General features: G+C 39.4%; 6 protein-coding genes, 1 long non-coding RNA gene and 1 pseudogene across 9 annotated transcripts; 4 read left to right on the top strand and 4 right to left on the bottom strand.

Moving 5' to 3' along the window:
• The first annotated feature begins 356 nt into the window (after positions 1-356).
• Positions 357-1087, top strand: LOC147935299 (uncharacterized). The gene is made up of 2 exons (XR_015571261.1): positions 357-803; positions 911-1087. It is a non-coding gene; the product is annotated as an uncharacterized LOC147935299 (long non-coding RNA).
• A 2661-nt stretch (positions 1088-3748) lies between these two features.
• On the bottom strand, positions 3749-6699 carry LOC147935298 (uncharacterized; annotated as a pseudogene).
• A 211-nt stretch (positions 6700-6910) lies between these two features.
• Positions 6911-7879, top strand: LOC147935297 (uncharacterized). Its single transcript, XM_087472121.1, has 2 exons — positions 6911-7070; positions 7390-7879. The coding sequence occupies exons 1-2, from the start codon at positions 6911-6913 to the stop codon at positions 7803-7805; spliced, it is 576 nt and encodes a 191-aa protein (XP_087328247.1). The 3' UTR covers positions 7806-7879.
• On the top strand, positions 7835-9185 carry LOC147935296 (structure-specific endonuclease subunit slx1-like). 2 transcript variants are annotated; one of them, XM_087472120.1, is made up of 4 exons: positions 7835-8136; positions 8543-8649; positions 8752-8925; positions 9020-9185. In XM_087472120.1, the coding sequence occupies exons 1-3, from the start codon at positions 7835-7837 to the stop codon at positions 8919-8921; spliced, it is 579 nt and encodes a 192-aa protein (XP_087328246.1). In that variant the 3' UTR covers positions 8922-8925; positions 9020-9185. The 2 variants fall into 2 exon arrangements, with proteins under 2 accessions (XP_087328246.1, XP_087328245.1); XM_087472119.1 differs by having other exon boundaries at positions 8752-9185.
• A 760-nt stretch (positions 9186-9945) lies between these two features.
• LOC147935295 (uncharacterized) lies at positions 9946-13384 on the top strand. Of its 2 annotated transcripts, none has more exons than XM_087472115.1 (8): positions 9946-10675; positions 10822-11498; positions 11598-11784; positions 11868-12071; positions 12181-12354; positions 12441-12638; positions 12717-12830; positions 12914-13384. In XM_087472115.1, exons 1-8 carry the CDS (start codon positions 10028-10030, stop codon positions 13238-13240), a joined length of 2529 nt encoding a protein of 842 aa, XP_087328241.1. In that variant the 5' UTR covers positions 9946-10027; the 3' UTR covers positions 13241-13384. The 2 variants fall into 2 exon arrangements, with proteins under 2 accessions (XP_087328241.1, XP_087328242.1); XM_087472116.1 differs by having other exon boundaries at positions 9947-10675; positions 10825-11498.
• LOC147935293 (uncharacterized) lies at positions 13336-15219 on the bottom strand. The gene is made up of 2 exons (XM_087472117.1): positions 13744-15219; positions 13336-13668 (listed from the first exon to the last, which is right to left on the bottom strand). The coding sequence occupies exons 1-2, from the start codon at positions 14419-14421 to the stop codon at positions 13540-13542; spliced, it is 807 nt and encodes a 268-aa protein (XP_087328243.1). The 5' UTR covers positions 14422-15219; the 3' UTR covers positions 13336-13539.
• On the bottom strand, positions 14551-15204 carry LOC147935294 (uncharacterized). Its single transcript, XM_087472118.1, has one exon. The coding sequence runs from the start codon at positions 15202-15204 to the stop codon at positions 14551-14553; it is 654 nt and encodes a 217-aa protein (XP_087328244.1).
• A 1116-nt stretch (positions 15220-16335) lies between the features above and the next one.
• LOC104725144 (NCT transcriptional regulatory complex subunit A) lies at positions 16336-17063 on the bottom strand. The gene has a single exon (XM_010443749.3). It carries the CDS (start codon positions 16973-16975, stop codon positions 16574-16576), a length of 402 nt encoding a protein of 133 aa, XP_010442051.1. The 5' UTR covers positions 16976-17063; the 3' UTR covers positions 16336-16573.
• Between the last annotated feature and the right edge of the window lie 296 nt (positions 17064-17359).

Here is a 17359-nt window from a genome sequence, read left to right as displayed (position 1 = left end):
GTGTGACTCTCAGATGGCTTTAGCGTGTGACTCTTAACATATCCGTTTATGAGGTTGAGCATGTGGATTTAGTGTATGGCTTTATGGTATGAGGTTCGATCCCCCCTTCCAGCGATTACAACTTAAATTTTTATAAGAGATCCATTGTGTAACATACGTGAACCAAATTGGGGATTTTGGGGATGGGTGTCGATCAACACCAAGGGTAGTGTCGATTGACACCAGCAATTTCTGGTTTGACCAGATTGATTTGTTTTGTCGATTTGGGTTGGTTTGGTTTAAGTGGAATCTCCAAACCGGGTATTTAAGGGAAAGAAATCGACCTAAGTCGAGGGTGGGTTGTTTGTCGCCGCTTTCAGAGAGAAAAAGTGAGAAGAGACTTCTTGAGAGATTGTGGGGATTCTGGGCTTGTTAAAAGGATCTGTTTTTGTGGAGTGGAGATCTTGTGCTAGGAAAAAAGGGGGAAGGCTTCTAAGGGTTGGATTTGTCGTTGTTGGGTCAAAACTTTCTGCAAAAGAGGTGATTGTATGACCATGGCTGATCTAAGCCTGAGATCTCTTTTGTTTGCTTATTTTGTGTTGTTGTGGTGTTTTTCTTGTTTGTGTTGGATGCTATTGGGTTCCTTTAGTTTCATGTGGCCTTTGGGCGAGTTTTGGGATGGATTGTAGGTGGTTAGAATCGGAGATTCGATGATCGGCTTCGAGCAGAACATGTCTGCGGAGTCGGTGTTGATCGACACCAGGTGGGTGTCGGTCGACACCAAGTGGGTACCAGTGTTGGTCGACACCAACTTGTGTTTCCTGGTTTGTTGTGTTGTTTGTGTTGCTTAACATTTGAATCTCAGTTGCTTGTGTGTATAACCCAGTAGATGGGAGGATTGTGCATCTCAATTGTTGTTTGTGGTGTGCAGGTATGTGACGTGGAATCATGGCGATGAGGAGAAGTATGATATAGGGTCTCGGTTATTGTGTTATGGTTATGTTATTGATGTTGGAACGTCGGATAGAGTTATGCTAGGTTGTTAAATAGTATGGTTAGGAATTTTATTATATTGATGACATGTTGGTTTTGTATTATTGGTATTTTACCGTTGTGCGTATTGGTTTTTCCTGGTTTAATGTTGAATTGTAGTTTGGTTGGTGTCATTAAGTAGTAGTATGGGATGCTTAATTATATATTAATATTATTATTAAAGCAAACGGATCAGGTTGTTTCACGTTTATAGCTAATGGGCTCCCAACAGAGGCCTAAAAATAATATCAATGTCTAAACCCAATTGTATAGAAATTAATTGTGTATTCGGTTTTGCGGATAACTGATCGGATTTCGGTTCGGATCGGTTTAAAACCGAAATCCAAATCACAATTAATGTAAAAATCGATCAGTTTTAACAGAGAAACCGAAACCGATCCAAATCGGTTTTTCGGATCAGATCGGTTTGGTTCGTTTTGTTCGGTTTCAGATTATATGTCTAGGGCTAGTTTAGAGGATGAACCGGAGTCTGATTTGGCTGAAATTTAGTGGGGAGCTTCGTGGTGCTATAATCTTTATATCCAACGGTGGGTTTATGAAATGGACGGTTGGTTTGTGATTTAATAAAATGTTTTTATTGTGGTCTGGCATAGACGGTTATTTGGTAAGGTTGGGGTGTCGAGCAACACCGTAGTGGGGTCGGTCGACACCAGCATGTTATTGTGCTTTGGATCATAGGAGAACAGCTGGTGTTAGGTTTAGACAAGGACGGATCGACGGAAGTGATGTCGTGGGCGTCAGTGTCAACCGACACTAGGAGGGTGTCAATCGACAAAATGTGTGTTGGTTCACAAGTAGTGCGTTGGGTGTCGATCAACACCAGATGGAGGTGTCGATCGACAATGGAGGAGTTGATAGTGAATCGGAGAATTCTTGGGGAAGTGTTGTCCGTGGCTGGAAGGAATTAAATACTCCAGCCCACCTCTCTTGTTACTTGGTCGCTAGGGGTGGGTTTTTGTGCGACTCAGTAACTAGATGAGCTGGGGTTTGGTGTACTTGTGGGAGTTTTTGTAAGAACGATTTCTATTCCAGTTGTCTCGTCGGAATTATGGGGTTCAGGTGAGATCGTTTCCCGTGGATCCTGTGTGAGGACTGGGAATCCGGATGCGGTTGTTTGAAGAAAGTTCAACTCCCGCAGAGACTGCAGTCGGTATCTGTGCAACAGAGGCAGAAGTGGACACCTCCACCAGAAGGATAAGTTAAATGCAATACAAATGGGACATGGTCGGAGGCATCCCAAACTTGTGGGACATGTTGGGTTCTGTAACAACCCATCCCGTGGACCCCACTAGCCTACCCGCTAGCCGCCCCCATGGACCCCAAGCTGGCCCTGCAGGACATCGATCCTAACCCCTCACCGTGGATATCCAAATCCACCAGTAGGTTATTGGTGCGCCAGGCGTTCCTCGAACCCTGGTCCTCACCCTTTAACAACCTTCCCACAGGACAAGCTGTCACCAATTGATATGTGTGAGTTTCTTTCCACGGTGAGGGATTATGATCTATGCCCTATAGGGCCAGCTTGGGGTCCATGGGATGGGTTGTTACAGGTTCGAGATGAGGCAATCAAGGTACTTTGGTTGGGAATGAGATCGATACCACGAGCAAGATCAGTAGTGGAAGTGGAGTTAGAAGCAATCCGTTGGGCAGTACTTAATTTAGCTCGATTCAACTATAAAAATATTATATTTGAGCTGGATTCCCAACACGTAGTATCTTTTATAAACGATCAATGTTATATCCCCTTTATAGGGGTGTTACAGGATATCAGATTGTTACTTCAAAACTTTGAAGAGGTGAAGTTTAGGTTTACTCCAAGAGATGGTAATCGAGTGGCGGATAGAGTAGCGCGAAAATCTATTTCTATACCAAATTGAGGTCCCAAGTTGTACTCTATCGAGCCTATGTGGATTAAGAACTTAGTGCAACAAGATTGTGTGTAATAATTCATTTTGGTTAATAAAGAGTCGATGTTGAGTCAAAAAAGAAGAAAAAAAACGTATAAGAGATTTTGGCATCGGCTCGAGGGAAAAAAAATCAATAAGTAGAACTGTACCCTTTAACTCTCAATATAAGATTCATATATTAAATAGATTCATCAAAAAATAAAATTATTTAGCTAGTATTAAAACACCTAACCTAAATATTTTTTTTCATAAATAACATTCATAACATTGGGTTCGATTAGTAACGTACACAAAGTTGTAAGCTGGAGCTATAAGCTATTACAGAATAGTGCAAAGCTGTAAGAAATAGCTTTACATGATAATGTATAAAAAAAATCTGAGAATAGAATTTTTGGTAAAACTTTTAGTAAAGTTTTTGTGATTGGTAAATTTTAAAACTGTATATTTATAAAGTTTTGTAAAGCTGTTACCAATCAGATACATTAATATTTTGGTAACTCAAGTTAAACAACTCTCAAATATCTCACCTTGTTTTATTGAGTAGTCTCTAGCCCTTTCATTCAACATTTACTTAATTACTTTAGATATTAGTCAATCAGTTTCATTACAATGAAAGTTCTTGGCTTGGACAACAACTTTCATATCTAGGAATTATATATTTTACAACAACATCAACTGGATCTGAATTTCTTTTGATAATTTTGACCCATTTTCTTAAATCAAAACATGAAAAACTGTTAACAAATTCGAATTATAATTGAATGTAGTATCATTTTTTTTTTTTTGAAATACAACGTTGTTTTCATTCATCAGAATAGAAACCAAGTACAAAGATAAGAGGAATCTGAGATTCCAAAGTTTGAAATACAACAAAAAAAGGCACTCCCCAATGCCAACAGAAAAGAGATAAAGTGATAGAAACGGTTAGTCGATAATGGTTTCTTGAGAGCTTTGAACCAAAAGCTATGAAGCTTTTGGATACATGTGAGATCAAGGATTATCAACAAGTCTTCCAAGAGCGAGTCAAAGGAGGACTGATTAGCCAAAGTCAAAAGACGAAATGGCGTTGGTGAAGGGGCCAAAGGCGCGCTTCTCGCCAGCATAAAAAGAACTACACGAGGTAGTGCTTTGACAAGGGTTTGAGCAAAGGTGATGTTGCTCCATTGGTTGAGGTTGATTGCTAGAGTTGTCGAGGATTGAGAGTTGAGCTTAGACAAATCATAGCGTGTGGAAGTGGTGATGAGGGCATGTTGCTTGCACTCGTCATGAAAGCATGAAGGAGATGATACATTGGACAAGCTCAAGACCTAGGTGAAGCTATTATAACTTGGATTCGGAATGGATAAGTGCAGGACCGTAACATAATAGGTGGATTCTTTCTCGCATGAAGTCCTCGGCGGCCATGGAGATTAAGAAGTTCCACACAAAGTTTGTAGCTGGTTTGCAGCAGAAAAAATAAACCAGACTTGGGTTTTAAGCTTTTAGGTGTATGAGGGTCTTTCATGAAATAATAGATTTGCATATGTGTGTTTTCGTTAATCAGGGGGTAAGGATAATAAGGCCTGAAGAAACTTCGGTAACCACCTCTCCTTGAAGAGGGGATGATAATGCTGTTCTTCTTCATCCTTCTAGAAACATGAGAAGTAATCCTAGATGATTCTAAAGGCAAGGTTCTCAGATTATTGGGAGATGGGGACATAAAACCTTTTGTTTTGTAAAGCTTAACCTCTCATGTTCAGATATCCTAGGTAAATCTAATGGCAGGGTTCTCAGAGAAACTTTGGACAACCATAGCAACAAAGGGGCATTTTCTTCTGTTTGCAGTTTTCGAACAAAGAATAGTAAACGATACCTAGATTGGCTAAGGATGGACAAGGGAAAACTAAATACAGACCTGGGCTTTAGAATAAAACAGTTTGGATCACCTTTTTTCGGACAGGACTTCTGGAAGCTTAACGGGCCACAAGAGAATAGGCCCACCAGTTGGGATACTAGGTTTCTTTTGGCTGGCAAAAGGTTGCTTGAGGAGCAGCAGCCGTCGTACGGAGATGGAAGAGGATTTAGTGGTGAAGCAAACATCTCCAATGGAGGTAGGATCGGCGTTTGGCGGTGTAACCCGCCAAAGGCATAAGAGAAGAACCAGAGGCTGAACAATACCTCAGATCTAAGAGTTTATTGGTTCCACCATAGATGATTTGGGCAGAGGTGATACAAGTTGGAGATGAAGAATGGAGATCCCCGGACACCATCTTCTCTTTGTATTGTTGATTGTTGTAGATCTCACCAAAGTCCTTAGGATAGGTAAGGTTTGAAAGGTTTCAAAAAGGGAAACAAAATAAACAATAAAGGAGAGAGAGCAAAAAGAATAGAGTAATGGAAAATTAAAAGGACAAAGGAAGTTTCCCGACGCCAGTGAGCCATAGCTCCACCGGTGCCGAAAATCATAAAAGGGAAAGAAGCTTTGATATTAGTGCCTGGAAGCTTTCTTGAATGTAGTATCATTTCTATTTTTATAGTTTACATGACAAAACTTTTACTAAAAACAAAATTGATTCCCTTATCTCAACTAAATGGTCTGAATCGTTTGGGTTTTGCAGATATATGGTGCCACTGGGTTATGCAATGCATCACAACATTATCTTACTCTGTTCTTCTCAATGGTACCCCTTCGAAGAAAATCATACCACAAAGAGGCTTTCGCCAAGGTAATCCTCTGTCTCCCTATCTTTACTTACTATGTACTGAGGGACTTTCATCCCTTCTTTCTGAAGCAGTAAGGGCAAACCATATCCGTGGCTTCAAAGCAAGTAGAAATGGGCCTTCCATTTCTCATATGCTTTTTGCTGATGATTCACTCCTTTTTTGTAAAGCGGATGAAGAAGAATGTTAGAGAATCTTGCATCTTTTAAGGATATACGCCTCAACTTCAGGCCAGCACATTAATTTCCAGAAGTCAGCCATCCTTTTTGGTAAGACTGTTCAACCCCATATCCAGCAAAGCATCATAAGATCCACTGGAATTACCAAAACTGAAAACTTTGGAAAATATTTGGGATTACCTGAAGCAGTAGGGAGAAACAAGAGTGATGTTTTCGCTTATATATCTCAGAGGATACAACATAAGTTGGTGAGTTGGTATACTAAGTTTTTATCTCTAGGGGGCAAAGAAGTGATGATTAAAGTGGTAGCTATTGCCCTTCCTACTTACACAATGTCCTGTTTTATGCTTCCTAAACGAATCATTGATCGTGTAACAAGACAAATAAGGAAATTCTGGTGGTCTAATGCAAAAGATCAGCATAAGATCCCCTGTATTGCATGGGATAAGATGACCAAACTGAAGCAGTATGGAAGAATGGGCTTTAAGGATCTCCATAAATTCAACATTGCCTTGTTGGCAAAACAGGTCTGGAGGATGCTAAAAGAACCACAATCTCTTCTCAGACGCGTTCTCCAAGCAAAATATTTCTCAAAAACGGAGTTGTTGGATGCAAATCTGGGACACCACCCTAGTCATGCATGGTGCAGTATTTTCCAGGGTATAAAACTGATCAAACAAGGCCTAAAATGGAGAATTGGGAATGGGAGCACAGTCAGATTATGGCGTGATCACTGGATTGACAACCCTCCTCGTCCGGCCAGAAGTGTAAGCCAACAAAACCAAGACTCACTTAAAGTTGCAGAACTTATAGAGCCTCACACTTCTCAGTGGTGCAATGAGAAAACCCGACAGCTGATCCATCCTGAAGATATCAGCCATATTAGGAAAATCAGACCACAAATTACTGAAGCTTCTGACACTCCCACATGGATATTCACCATGAATGGGAAATACTCCGTCAAATCGGGTTACCATCAACTCACAAAAGAAAGATCAGACACTCTCCCAACGGTAAATAAAATTTGGAATTCTGTTTGGTCTCTAAAAGTACCACTAAAAATATAGCATTTATGGTGGAGGGTCCTTCATAATGCCTCTGCCTGTAGCTGAAACCTTATCTCGCCGAAACATAAATATTTCAAATGAATGTGTTCTATGCGGTGAAGCACAGGAATCCATACTCCACCTCCTCTTCCACTGTAGAACAGCGAAAGAAGTTTGGGAGCTATCACCACTACGCATAAATTCAGGTCAGTTCACTCGCATTAGCTCCCTCTCCGACATCATTCAGACACTGCTCTCTATAGACAATGCAGTCTCTCCAAAAAAATATATTTTCCTTTTTTATTGGATGGCGTATTTGGAAAGCTCGCAATGACCTCCTTTTCAATAGCAAAAAATGGGCTATTCCAGACATCATAAACCAAGCCATTATGGATCATAGGCTATGGTGGGATGCGAATAGAGATCACACAAACTCTATAAAGGATTGCCAGGGAACTAGAAGGAGAGACAATGCAAGTCAGAACAATATCCTAAAGCATTATAATTCTTTTTATTGTTGCACAGATGCATCATGGCTTAATAGCAATAGCAAAGCTGGAATTGAATGGGCTCTCTACAACTCTCAAGACAAATGCTTTCTAAAGGGATCCTCATCGATTGATTCCATAATCTCAGCTCTTGAAGCAGAAGCCATCGCGATCAGAAAGGCCCTGCTCACTCTTAAGCGCCTTAACTACTATCCAGTAGTCTTCTGCGGAGATTCTAAGATCAAATACAACTACTTGGAGAAAGCTCAAAAGCAAGGTCATCCACCTGAAGACATTGCAGAAATTCAAGGCTACCTGGATAATATTCTATCATTGGCTAACAGTCATCACCAGTTTAAATTCATTGGTAGAAATCATAATGTAATGGCTTACACATTAGCAAAAGAGGCTAGAATTAAGGATTCTCGGATGGTTATCTCTTGGGTGTACTAAAGGATGTAAAACTGTTGTACATTTTTCTGATGGCCGAAAAAAAAAAAAAAAAAAAGAAAGAAGGTCTGAATGAATTTTCATATCGCAAGAATTTGATTTTAGAAAGAATTACGTTCCCGTCCGTGAAGCTCCGCGAGACCAACCCGAAAGCTTCCGAATTCAAAATTTTGAAAAATCAACAAACCCAAGTCTTGATTTCACCATCTTCTTCGCAACAATCGCAAGAGAATTCAAAAATCCCCAATCCCAAATCCTGGTCCGTTTATCTCATTCTCTCCACAAACGAACCCATCAAAACATATGTTGGCATCACCACAGATTTTGCTCGCCGGTTCGTCATCTTTCTCTTCTCCCTTCACACTCTTTTGAATTTGAGATGACTAGATTTTGTTAGATCACCATTTTAGGTTCTGCTTTCGAAAGGCTTGAGCTTTAGATTCATACATGTCAAGGAATTTAAAAAGCAATGTGCTTGTTGATTACCCATTTAGGTTTTGCATCTAAAGGCTTCAGCTTTCGGTTCATAGAGTTCAAGAAATCTAAAAAGCAAAGTGCTTGTTGATTAGTTATTAAGGTTCTGTTTCTAAAGGCGCGAGCTTTAGATTCATAGTTTTCAAGGAATCTATAAAGCAAAGTGCTTGTTGATTACCCATTTGGGTTCTGCTTTGAAAAAAAATGAGCTTTGGATTCATAGGTTTCAAGCACTATGAAAGCAAAGTGGTTTTTGTTGGTTGCAGATTAAAGCAGCACAATGGTGAAATCAGAGGTGGTGCAAAAGCTTCAAGTGCTGGAAGACCATGGCTTTGTGCTTGTATCATCACTGCATTCACTTGTTTAATTCAAGGTTACCATCTTTATTCATCTCTTTGAATTGAACATTGCCTTGTCATGTATGTATGGTTATGGTCTTATGGATGATGAGAGTTTTCCTTGTTTAATACTTTAGCTGCCTCGTTTAAATCGAAATGGAAGATCTTCTCGAGAAAGTTACCGCGGAGAAAGAAAGACGAGGAGATGAGTCAGAGTGATGCTTTGCTTCTACACCGGAGGAGAGCACTGGATAAAGTTGAGGAATCACTTGAATGCAGCCATCTTGAAACTGATTGGAAAATTTAACCAGGTAAACCAACCAACAACTAACTTAATTAATCAGCGGAATCACCGATGTTCTGTGCAGCCCCTGAGTTTACTTATGTAATGAATATTTATGATAGGACTTGATGACAGTAGAGAAAAGAGTGTAACTAGCATTTGGGTTTTACTTGTTTCATTGTTTGTAAACTGCATTGCACAAACCCATGAACGTTGATTTTTACAGCTGTTGTAAAGGATGATAAAACCAAATTCAAAGCAACTGTAATCAAGATTGGTTGATTCATTTTTCTTTGACTTTCAGTTTATATAGAAAAACAAAGTATAGACACACATCTTTAAGAAATAAGATTGAGAACTGTATATTGGTTGTTAGAAATTGTGGTAATGAGAGTAGTCTGTGTTCGACACCCAACATTAATAGTGTTTCAGATCCAAAGTAACTAGTTTTCACTTACCTTTTTGTTGTCCTGACGCTTTGGCTGGCTTATAAGGGAAGTTCTAACTTCTATAGTGGCCTTTCCCCTTCCATCATTTTGTAATTTGACTGAATGGATATATCAAGTATCATCCTTGTAGTCTGCACCACGTTTACATCTTTGAGGGATTGGTAATTGTGTTTGGGGTTCGGGTTTTGTGACTTAGGAGTCTGGTTAATGGTTTCTTCATAAGTTCCACATCTAGGACACCACCTATGCGGCCCAACATGCCTATAAAGTATAAACTAACTTTTCAATCTGCCGTAATGCCCGAGAGATTTTGCCACATAAAATAAACTTTTCAATCTGTCGAAGTTTTGATCCAATTTAATACCTTTTGATTCAAAATCACAACAAAAAGTATAATCAAAAATTTTTATTCAACATAATTTTTAAATCCATTATAAACTAGTTCCTGTGAAATATAAAAATATCCCAGGGTATATGAGAGCATTAATATGCTCCTTGTATAATAAGAAACCAAAAAAAAAAAAAAAAAAAGACAATGGTGCAACCCACGTCCGTCTTAGGCCGGTGGTTTTGTTTATTACCCCCTCCAAAACATGAACTCCATTATAACCCATATCAAAACCCTCCTTTAATAACTCACAATCAACAAATCACTTTTTTTCCACACAAAACAAAAAGGAAATGGTGTTGGGTCTTCGAACAAAGAGTCGTAAAGACAATGGAGTGTTCGTTGAGTATCTAGTCTCAATCAAGGAGCTAAAACCATGGCCAACAAGCCAAGTCCCTGCACAATGCGTCCTTCTCAAATGGGAAAATGGCGAAAACAACTCAGGCTCTTTCATCGCTGTCGTGGGCAAAGACACGATCATGTTCAACGAGTCCTTTAGGCTAACCTTAACGTTAGAACCCAAATTTGGAACCGACAACAAGTTCCACAAGAATCTTCTTGAACTCCATGTCTACGACGCGAAAAAGAAAGACAAGGGCGTCAAGAACAAGCTTCTTGGCACGGCCTCGGTCAACCTCGCTGATTTCGGCGTGTTGACCAACTCGGTCCCCGTCGGAGCTCCGTTTACTTTCAAGAAAAGCTCAAGGAATGATGCTAGCTCCGAGATTTACCTAACTGTTGAGCCGGCTGGAGAGGAGGATTACGATGAAGGAAATCGGAGTAGCTGTTCGTCGCAGCCGAAGATGAGCTTCTCGAGAAGATCCGGAGAAGGTAGTGAGTTTAGTTTGGCGTCGTTGACGGACGACGATGATGATGCTTCGTCAGTGTCTTCTTCAACACGGCGAGTTTCTTTCTCAGCTATGTGTGATGCTAATTCCACGGTACGCATTTTCATATTGACGTAACACATTTCATTTTATTTTATCTATTTTGACTCTTTTGATTATTCGAATTGGATCTAAGGTACGCACGTGTATGTTGTTGGCATGTGGTAAGACTTACATATTTTGACACGTTGAATCTAAAGCAGAACACAGAGGCGGTAATGAACGGAGATGAGAAGAAAGGCTGGAAACATGTAACGCTAAAGCACAGCAACAATGAAGCAGCACTCGTCTCCGAGATTGAGAATCTACTGAGAGAAGAAGAGAGAAAGAGACAGAGCAATCAAGTGGTCGTTGAGATTGATCAAAAACAAAAGGATGATACAAATGCCTTTCACCTCAAGAAACAGTTCTCTGAGATCAAATCTGGTCCTTTGGCGTTACCTCCCGATGCAGCGCGAAAACAGATGAAACTTCGGACAAATACTCTTGCCTTAGGAAGAAAGACTCTAGGAATGGAAGGTATTCCAAGACTTAAACAGCTTAAGTCTATTCAGTTGCATTTTGACGGAACCAAAGATGAAAGTCACAAAAAGGCGAGTGGAGTGAGCAACAAGGTAGGTTTAACTTCGCAGGAGCCTAGAACAGAGACGCTTGAAGATGAGCTGAAGGAATCTGCAGCTCTTGAAGCAGCTGTTTACTCTGTGGTCGCTGAGCACAGTAGCTCCATGAGTAAAGTTCATGCTCCAGCTCGTCGTCTTGCTAGGTTTTATCTTCATGCTTGCAGAGGAACAGATCATTCTAAGAGAGCCAGTGCAGCTAGAGCCGCGGTTTCTGGAATGATATTGGTTTCTAAAGCATGTGGAAATGATGTTCCAAGGTATTATTAAACCATATCAACATATATGGTGGGCAATGCATTTGGTTTTGTTCAGTACGGTTCTTCTAATGTTGTTTGTTTCTATAAATATATCCACAGGTTAACATTTTGGCTATCAAACTCGATTGTGCTTAGAGCAATGTTAAGCCGTGGTATGGAGAAAATGAAGATTGTCCCTGAAAAATCCAGTTCAGATGAATGGGAAGATCCTCGAGCATTTCTAGCGGCTTTGGAGAAGTTCGAGTCTTGGATATTTTCCAGAGTTGTTAAGTCAGTTTGGTGGCAGGTAATCAAAAAGAACAATTTTTCCATATAGGTACGTAAAAGCTTTTTCATCTAACACTATATGTGAAATGAATCACATTGCAGAGTATGACACCACATATGCAATCTGCAGCGGTTAAAGGATCTATCTCGAGGAAAGTTTCGGGTAAAAGACGGTTAGGTCATAGGAACCAGGGACTCTATGCTATAGAGCTATGGAAGAATGCCTTTAGAGCTGCCTGTGAAAGACTTTGTCCACTAAGAGGTTCAAGACAAGAGTGTGGTTGTCTACCTATGCTTGCTAAACTGGTAAAAGATAGTTAACTTTAAGTTCCTGAAAGACACTTAGGACAGCCATAATCAGAACTGCATGGTGATATATCTTGTTATACCTACTCAATATTCTATTTCATTTCAGGTGATGGAACAGTTAATCAGTAGACTTGATGTAGCAATGTTCAATGCGATACTCCGTGAGTCAGCGGCTGAAATGCCGACAGATCCTGTCTCTGATCCAATCAGTGACATAAATGTTCTTCCAATTCCAGCAGGAAAAGCAAGTTTTGGAGCAGGCGCACAGCTAAAAAACGCGGTACTTAAGCTCACATGAACAAAGTGTTGTCACCCAACAATAACATTCCTTTTGGTATGTAATAGTAGTATTATTGCCTTTTGTAGATTGGAACTTGGTCCAGATGGCTTGAGGATCAATTTGAACCAAGGGAGGACAAATCTGGTAGGAACAAAGATGAAGATAGCAATAATAATGAGAAGCCAGAAAGTGAAAATTTCAGACTGTTCCATTTACTCAACTCGTTAGGCGATTTAATGATGCTGCCATTCAAAATGCTTGCAGACAAATCCACAAGAAAAGAGGTAATTTAACCTTAAGAGTAACTCATTCTTCTTGTTCCAAAAGAACTTGTCTTTACTTCCTCTTGTTCCTGTCTGAAGGTTTGTCCAACACTTGGTCCACCAATTATAAAGAGAGTTCTTCGAAACTTTGTCCCAGATGAGTTCAACCCGCACAGAATCCCAAGAAGACTATTCGATGTTCTGAATTCCGAGGTTAGTATTAGTAAACCGTCTTCACATTTTGGCCACAATAATCATCGTGTGTGTTCTTCTTGACCCTTTTGTCTTCCACTCAGGCTTCAACAGAAGAAGACAATGGATGCATCACAATCTTCCCTTGCGCTGCATCCCCCACGGTCTACTTAATGCCGTCTACAGATTCCATAAAACGCTTCATAGGAGAGTTGAACAATCCGTCTTTATCTGAATCCGGATCATCGGTATTCAAGAAACAATACACAAGTGACGATGAGCTTGATGACTTGGATACATCTATTAACTCTATATTATCTGCTCCTGGAACAACCAATTCGTCAGAGTGGATGCCGAAAGGATATGGACGCAGAAAGACTGTAAGATATCAGCTCCTTAGAGAAATATGGAAGGAAGATGGATTACAATGACTCTTCTCCTTTTTGTCTCTCCTAAGTCCTATGTTTGATGAAAACATTTTCAACGTTTCTTGGTTATATTATATGTATGAAGGATACTTATGGCCATAGAAACAAATCGGTTTATAAGATAAATTTAAACTTGCTTATCCTAAAGTTCAATGTCTCACGAATAAAGAGCAAATGAGAAGTAGCTAAAAACAAAGATTGAACAAAGTAGATGTCCAAGAAACTAATGAAAAACTGAGCTATCAAAATATTTACTAGCAATCAAATTTAGCAAAAACTCAGGTGTGGGTTGAAGATACTCCTTAAGTCTCAATCTTTGGCTTTTTGAAAAGTCGGCTTTGAGGTACACTTGTTGAAGCTGGTTCCATGGCTAGAAGACTAGTGCTCAAGGCAGAAAATGTCACTAATGAAGCTTCTAATAACCTAATGGCCTGCAGCATGCATCAAAATGTTAATAGGCAATGATATAGGTCGAAACCAAAGAAGGAATGTTATCAAGCATTTACCTCTTCTTTTCTAATGATGATAACTTGAACCTCAACAGCGTCTAATCGGATCTGTTTTTCTTTTAGCAATTCAATGGTTGAGGTTGAATTCGAAGGTGTGATGATCAAATCATCAGTTACCATAAACTTTTTCCCTCTCTTCATAAATCCACCACTAGGTGTTGTTGACTCATCAGTAGTGTTACTATCACCTTCACATTTTGGATCCATCGAAATCACGGGCACGAGTTTATCCCACTCGTAAACAACTGGCTTATCAGAGTTTTCAGACAGACTGTACTCTCTAAAATGATCCACAGAGAAGGAAACATAACTGTAGTAAGTTGGTGGCTTATGTGTAGTGACAACATCGAGCAGCTGCTTCTGACACTTGTAGTAATGAGGAAGTACACATTTAGCTTCTCTTCCTGAATCAACAACACTCAACTCCTTAAAGCTTCTGCACAAGTTTCCAATGCATCCAAGAATGGTTCCATTGCTGGCTATTCCCCATACAGATTCGAGAGGTATAGCAAGAAAGGTGAAGAGAAGATCAACAAAGTCGTCTCCACATTCAACAAACAAAATGTTCCCTTCCTTCTTCCTAACATATGCATTTAATGTAACAATTTTATCAGCTTTTGATTCCTCTCTATCTTCACGGAAGGCAGGACTCAGCATTTTATGAATCCTCTTCATACCATATGAGCTTTTCTTATTCAGAAATGTATCGGTCAGTGGCGTATCCGATGTGAATAAGCACTCCAGCAAAGTAGCTACCTATGAAAATTAAGAGGAACTAGCATAACAACATGAAGGTAAAAAAGTCTAGTTGAATAAAAGGATTACCTCTTGGAAATTGAAGTCGTGAATCCTCTCAACCAACTTATTGCAATCTGTGTAGCCAATATCTTTAAGAACAGTAAGTGTTAACCCAACAGAGGTAACTTCCACTTTCAAATCATCAGTGATTATGAATGAAGCATGGCCATCACTATTTCCTACACCAGCTCCACTTCCATCTCCTTGAAACTGTAACACTTCATCCATCAAATTCCCACAGCTACATCTCGAGGTATTAAAATTGCTATACCTCTTACCACATTGCCCGCTTCGCACAAACATAGGGCACATGAAACACTTTATAGGCTCAGAATCATCTATCATCATCTTAAGATTTTGACATTTCTCATGATTCAAACTTCCAGGATACAAAAGCATTTGCTTACAAGCTTCTGTCCTGAAATGCTTAATGGACATACTCACAACACTTGCATAGATATTGTTGAAACAGCCTATTCCTGGTGATTGTGACTTCTGATGCATCTCTATCAATCTAACAATCGTTCCCATTGGCAATGTCAAAAAGCTAAAGAGTATATCGACAAAATCTTTACCCGCCTCAACGAATACAATCTTGTTTTTCTCTTCATCTATGAGTAGCTCCAAGTTAATCACCGGATTCTCCAAAGTATCTGACATGTCTTAATACAAAATCTGCATTGATACAATGAAAAATAAACAAGTCACGTTAGTACACAGCCATGTTTGAGAAAATATCTGCAGAAGTAAAAAAAAGGTAACACTTGAACAAAGTGGATTCTGTTCGCAATGAAACCACAGAAGAATATAGACTAACAAAAACAGAAGAAAATGCTACTAAAGACTTTTACCTTGAAAGTGAATCAGGCAATCAATCTCTTGAAAGGACTTGGGGTTTATATAAAAGTGGAGGAAGAGGAAGAGTTTAGAGAAGTCGTGGTTAAAGGCATAATTAAAGTTTTTGGGAATAGAAGGGGGAACGAGTAATGAAGTAGTAATTCCAAAAGGTTTAAAAGAAGTTTAACTATAACCGTTCAAGTTCAAAGTATAAAAAGAGGATGTTTTAGTAGATTCCGTGGATTTGATATGTTGATATAATCACTTTTACTTTCCAGAATTCGACGTAATGACTTTACTATACAAAACATTAATTACAAAATATTTCAACAAAGAAGTACTCATTCAGCTTAGTTTCGTGCAATCACCTCTCTAGATCCCACATCCACACAAGCTTATATTGGATCCCACATACACTACATTATCTGTGTTGGCAAAGCCAAAACTGTGAAGTCTTTACCTAATATATCAGATTTCACCCTGTCTAGTTGTTTTCAAAACTAAACACAACACAAGAAACACCTAATTCAGTCTCAGCAAAGCTATTTCAGCTTATCCAGCATCAGAGGCTCAGAGGAAAAGATAGTTCTCCCTGAGAGTTGATGAATATAAGAAGCTCCTTGCATCTTTATGCTCTAGTTTCTCTTCTTCTACATGATTAATGATCAATAGAGCATGGTCAGTGCTTCTATGCACATGAAGTTTGAGACAGAGAGCAGACTGTTTTTAGACAGAGTTGGCAGCAAAAACGAACGTGGAGTAATTATCCACAAATGCGAGCATGGATAATGATCTTGAGAAATAGCACATTGCTCTGTTAAAGTTTCTAGCTTTACCCATCAGACTGGTCGAATCAAAGACTAGAGAAAGTTGAAACATACATTTGTCGCAAAAGCTTTCATATTGCTTCAAGAACATACAGCATAAGACTAACCGATGGAGACACAATCCAAGAAACCGCAGAAAGAACACTTTGTTGCAGAACATTGAACAGTGCTAGAAACTCTCAAGTAGTATACATATTAGAATAGCTAGAAGAACAATACACAACCCAAATAATTCTCTCTTTCCCTCTCTACACACCAAAGCTAGAGCAATGCAGAGATTTTAACTACCAATTTAACAAAGAAAAGACTGATTTGAGCAAAGAGTAAAGTTTTCAATTCAAAATCTTACAAAAGTGATAAAATTTCTAGGCTGAATCAGCAACCTTGGCCTTCCCTTTACTGAAAAAGTCATCAATACGACGAGTCCCAACAGGCGGCGGCGGAGGAGCTTTCTTGTCGGAAGCAGTTTTGGTATGTCGAACAGGCTGAGACGGTAAAGGAAGCGAATCGAGTAAGAAATCGGAAGTAGGTTGGTGTCGTTTCACGGCGGTTCTCAAATGATCGAGACTAACAGTCTTACGCTTCTTCTCCACCGCTACGACAGCTGATTTCTCGGCGAGGAAGTGGAGGAAGAGCTCGGTTGAGTAGGTGATTAGGTGAAGAGCTTCTGAGTTGATTTTGTTGATGTCTTTGTCGAGTTTCATTATCTTTTTCACTCTTCCGATTGGAAACTCCGGTCGGATTGGTGATTCTTGGTCTTCCGCCATGGATTTTGATTTTTGGTTTTGTGGTAGAGATCTCTCTCTCTCTCTCTCTCTCTCTCTCGTAAAGTGGAGTATTTTACATTTTTAGGGTTATTTTTTTGGGGTTTAATTACGCGCTCTGTCACCGCGGGAAAGTGAAAATGTGAGAGCTAAGAGAAACGTGCACGGTTTTGATTGATAACCGGGACTTTGGTTCTTCGGTTCCATTTAGTTTTGGTTAATTTTTTGATTTTGAAAATATTGTCAAACTAACCGAAATAAAATTTGACTCTCAGTTAATTTCAGTGACTCTCAGTTAATTTAAAATTTTAGGTTTTAGGTTAAATTTGGATAATTTTATTGATGAAAAACTGGTATAACTTGGATATTGAAAATAAATATTATATT

The sequence above is a fragment of the Camelina sativa genome, chromosome 11 (assembly GCF_030686135.1).
Source record: "Camelina sativa cultivar CO46 ecotype springtype chromosome 11, ASM3068613v1".
NCBI classification, from domain to species: Eukaryota; Viridiplantae; Streptophyta; class Magnoliopsida; order Brassicales; family Brassicaceae; genus Camelina; species Camelina sativa.
The sequence above is the reverse complement of the archived record's forward strand: the minus strand, read 5'-3'. Positions and strand labels throughout refer to the sequence as shown.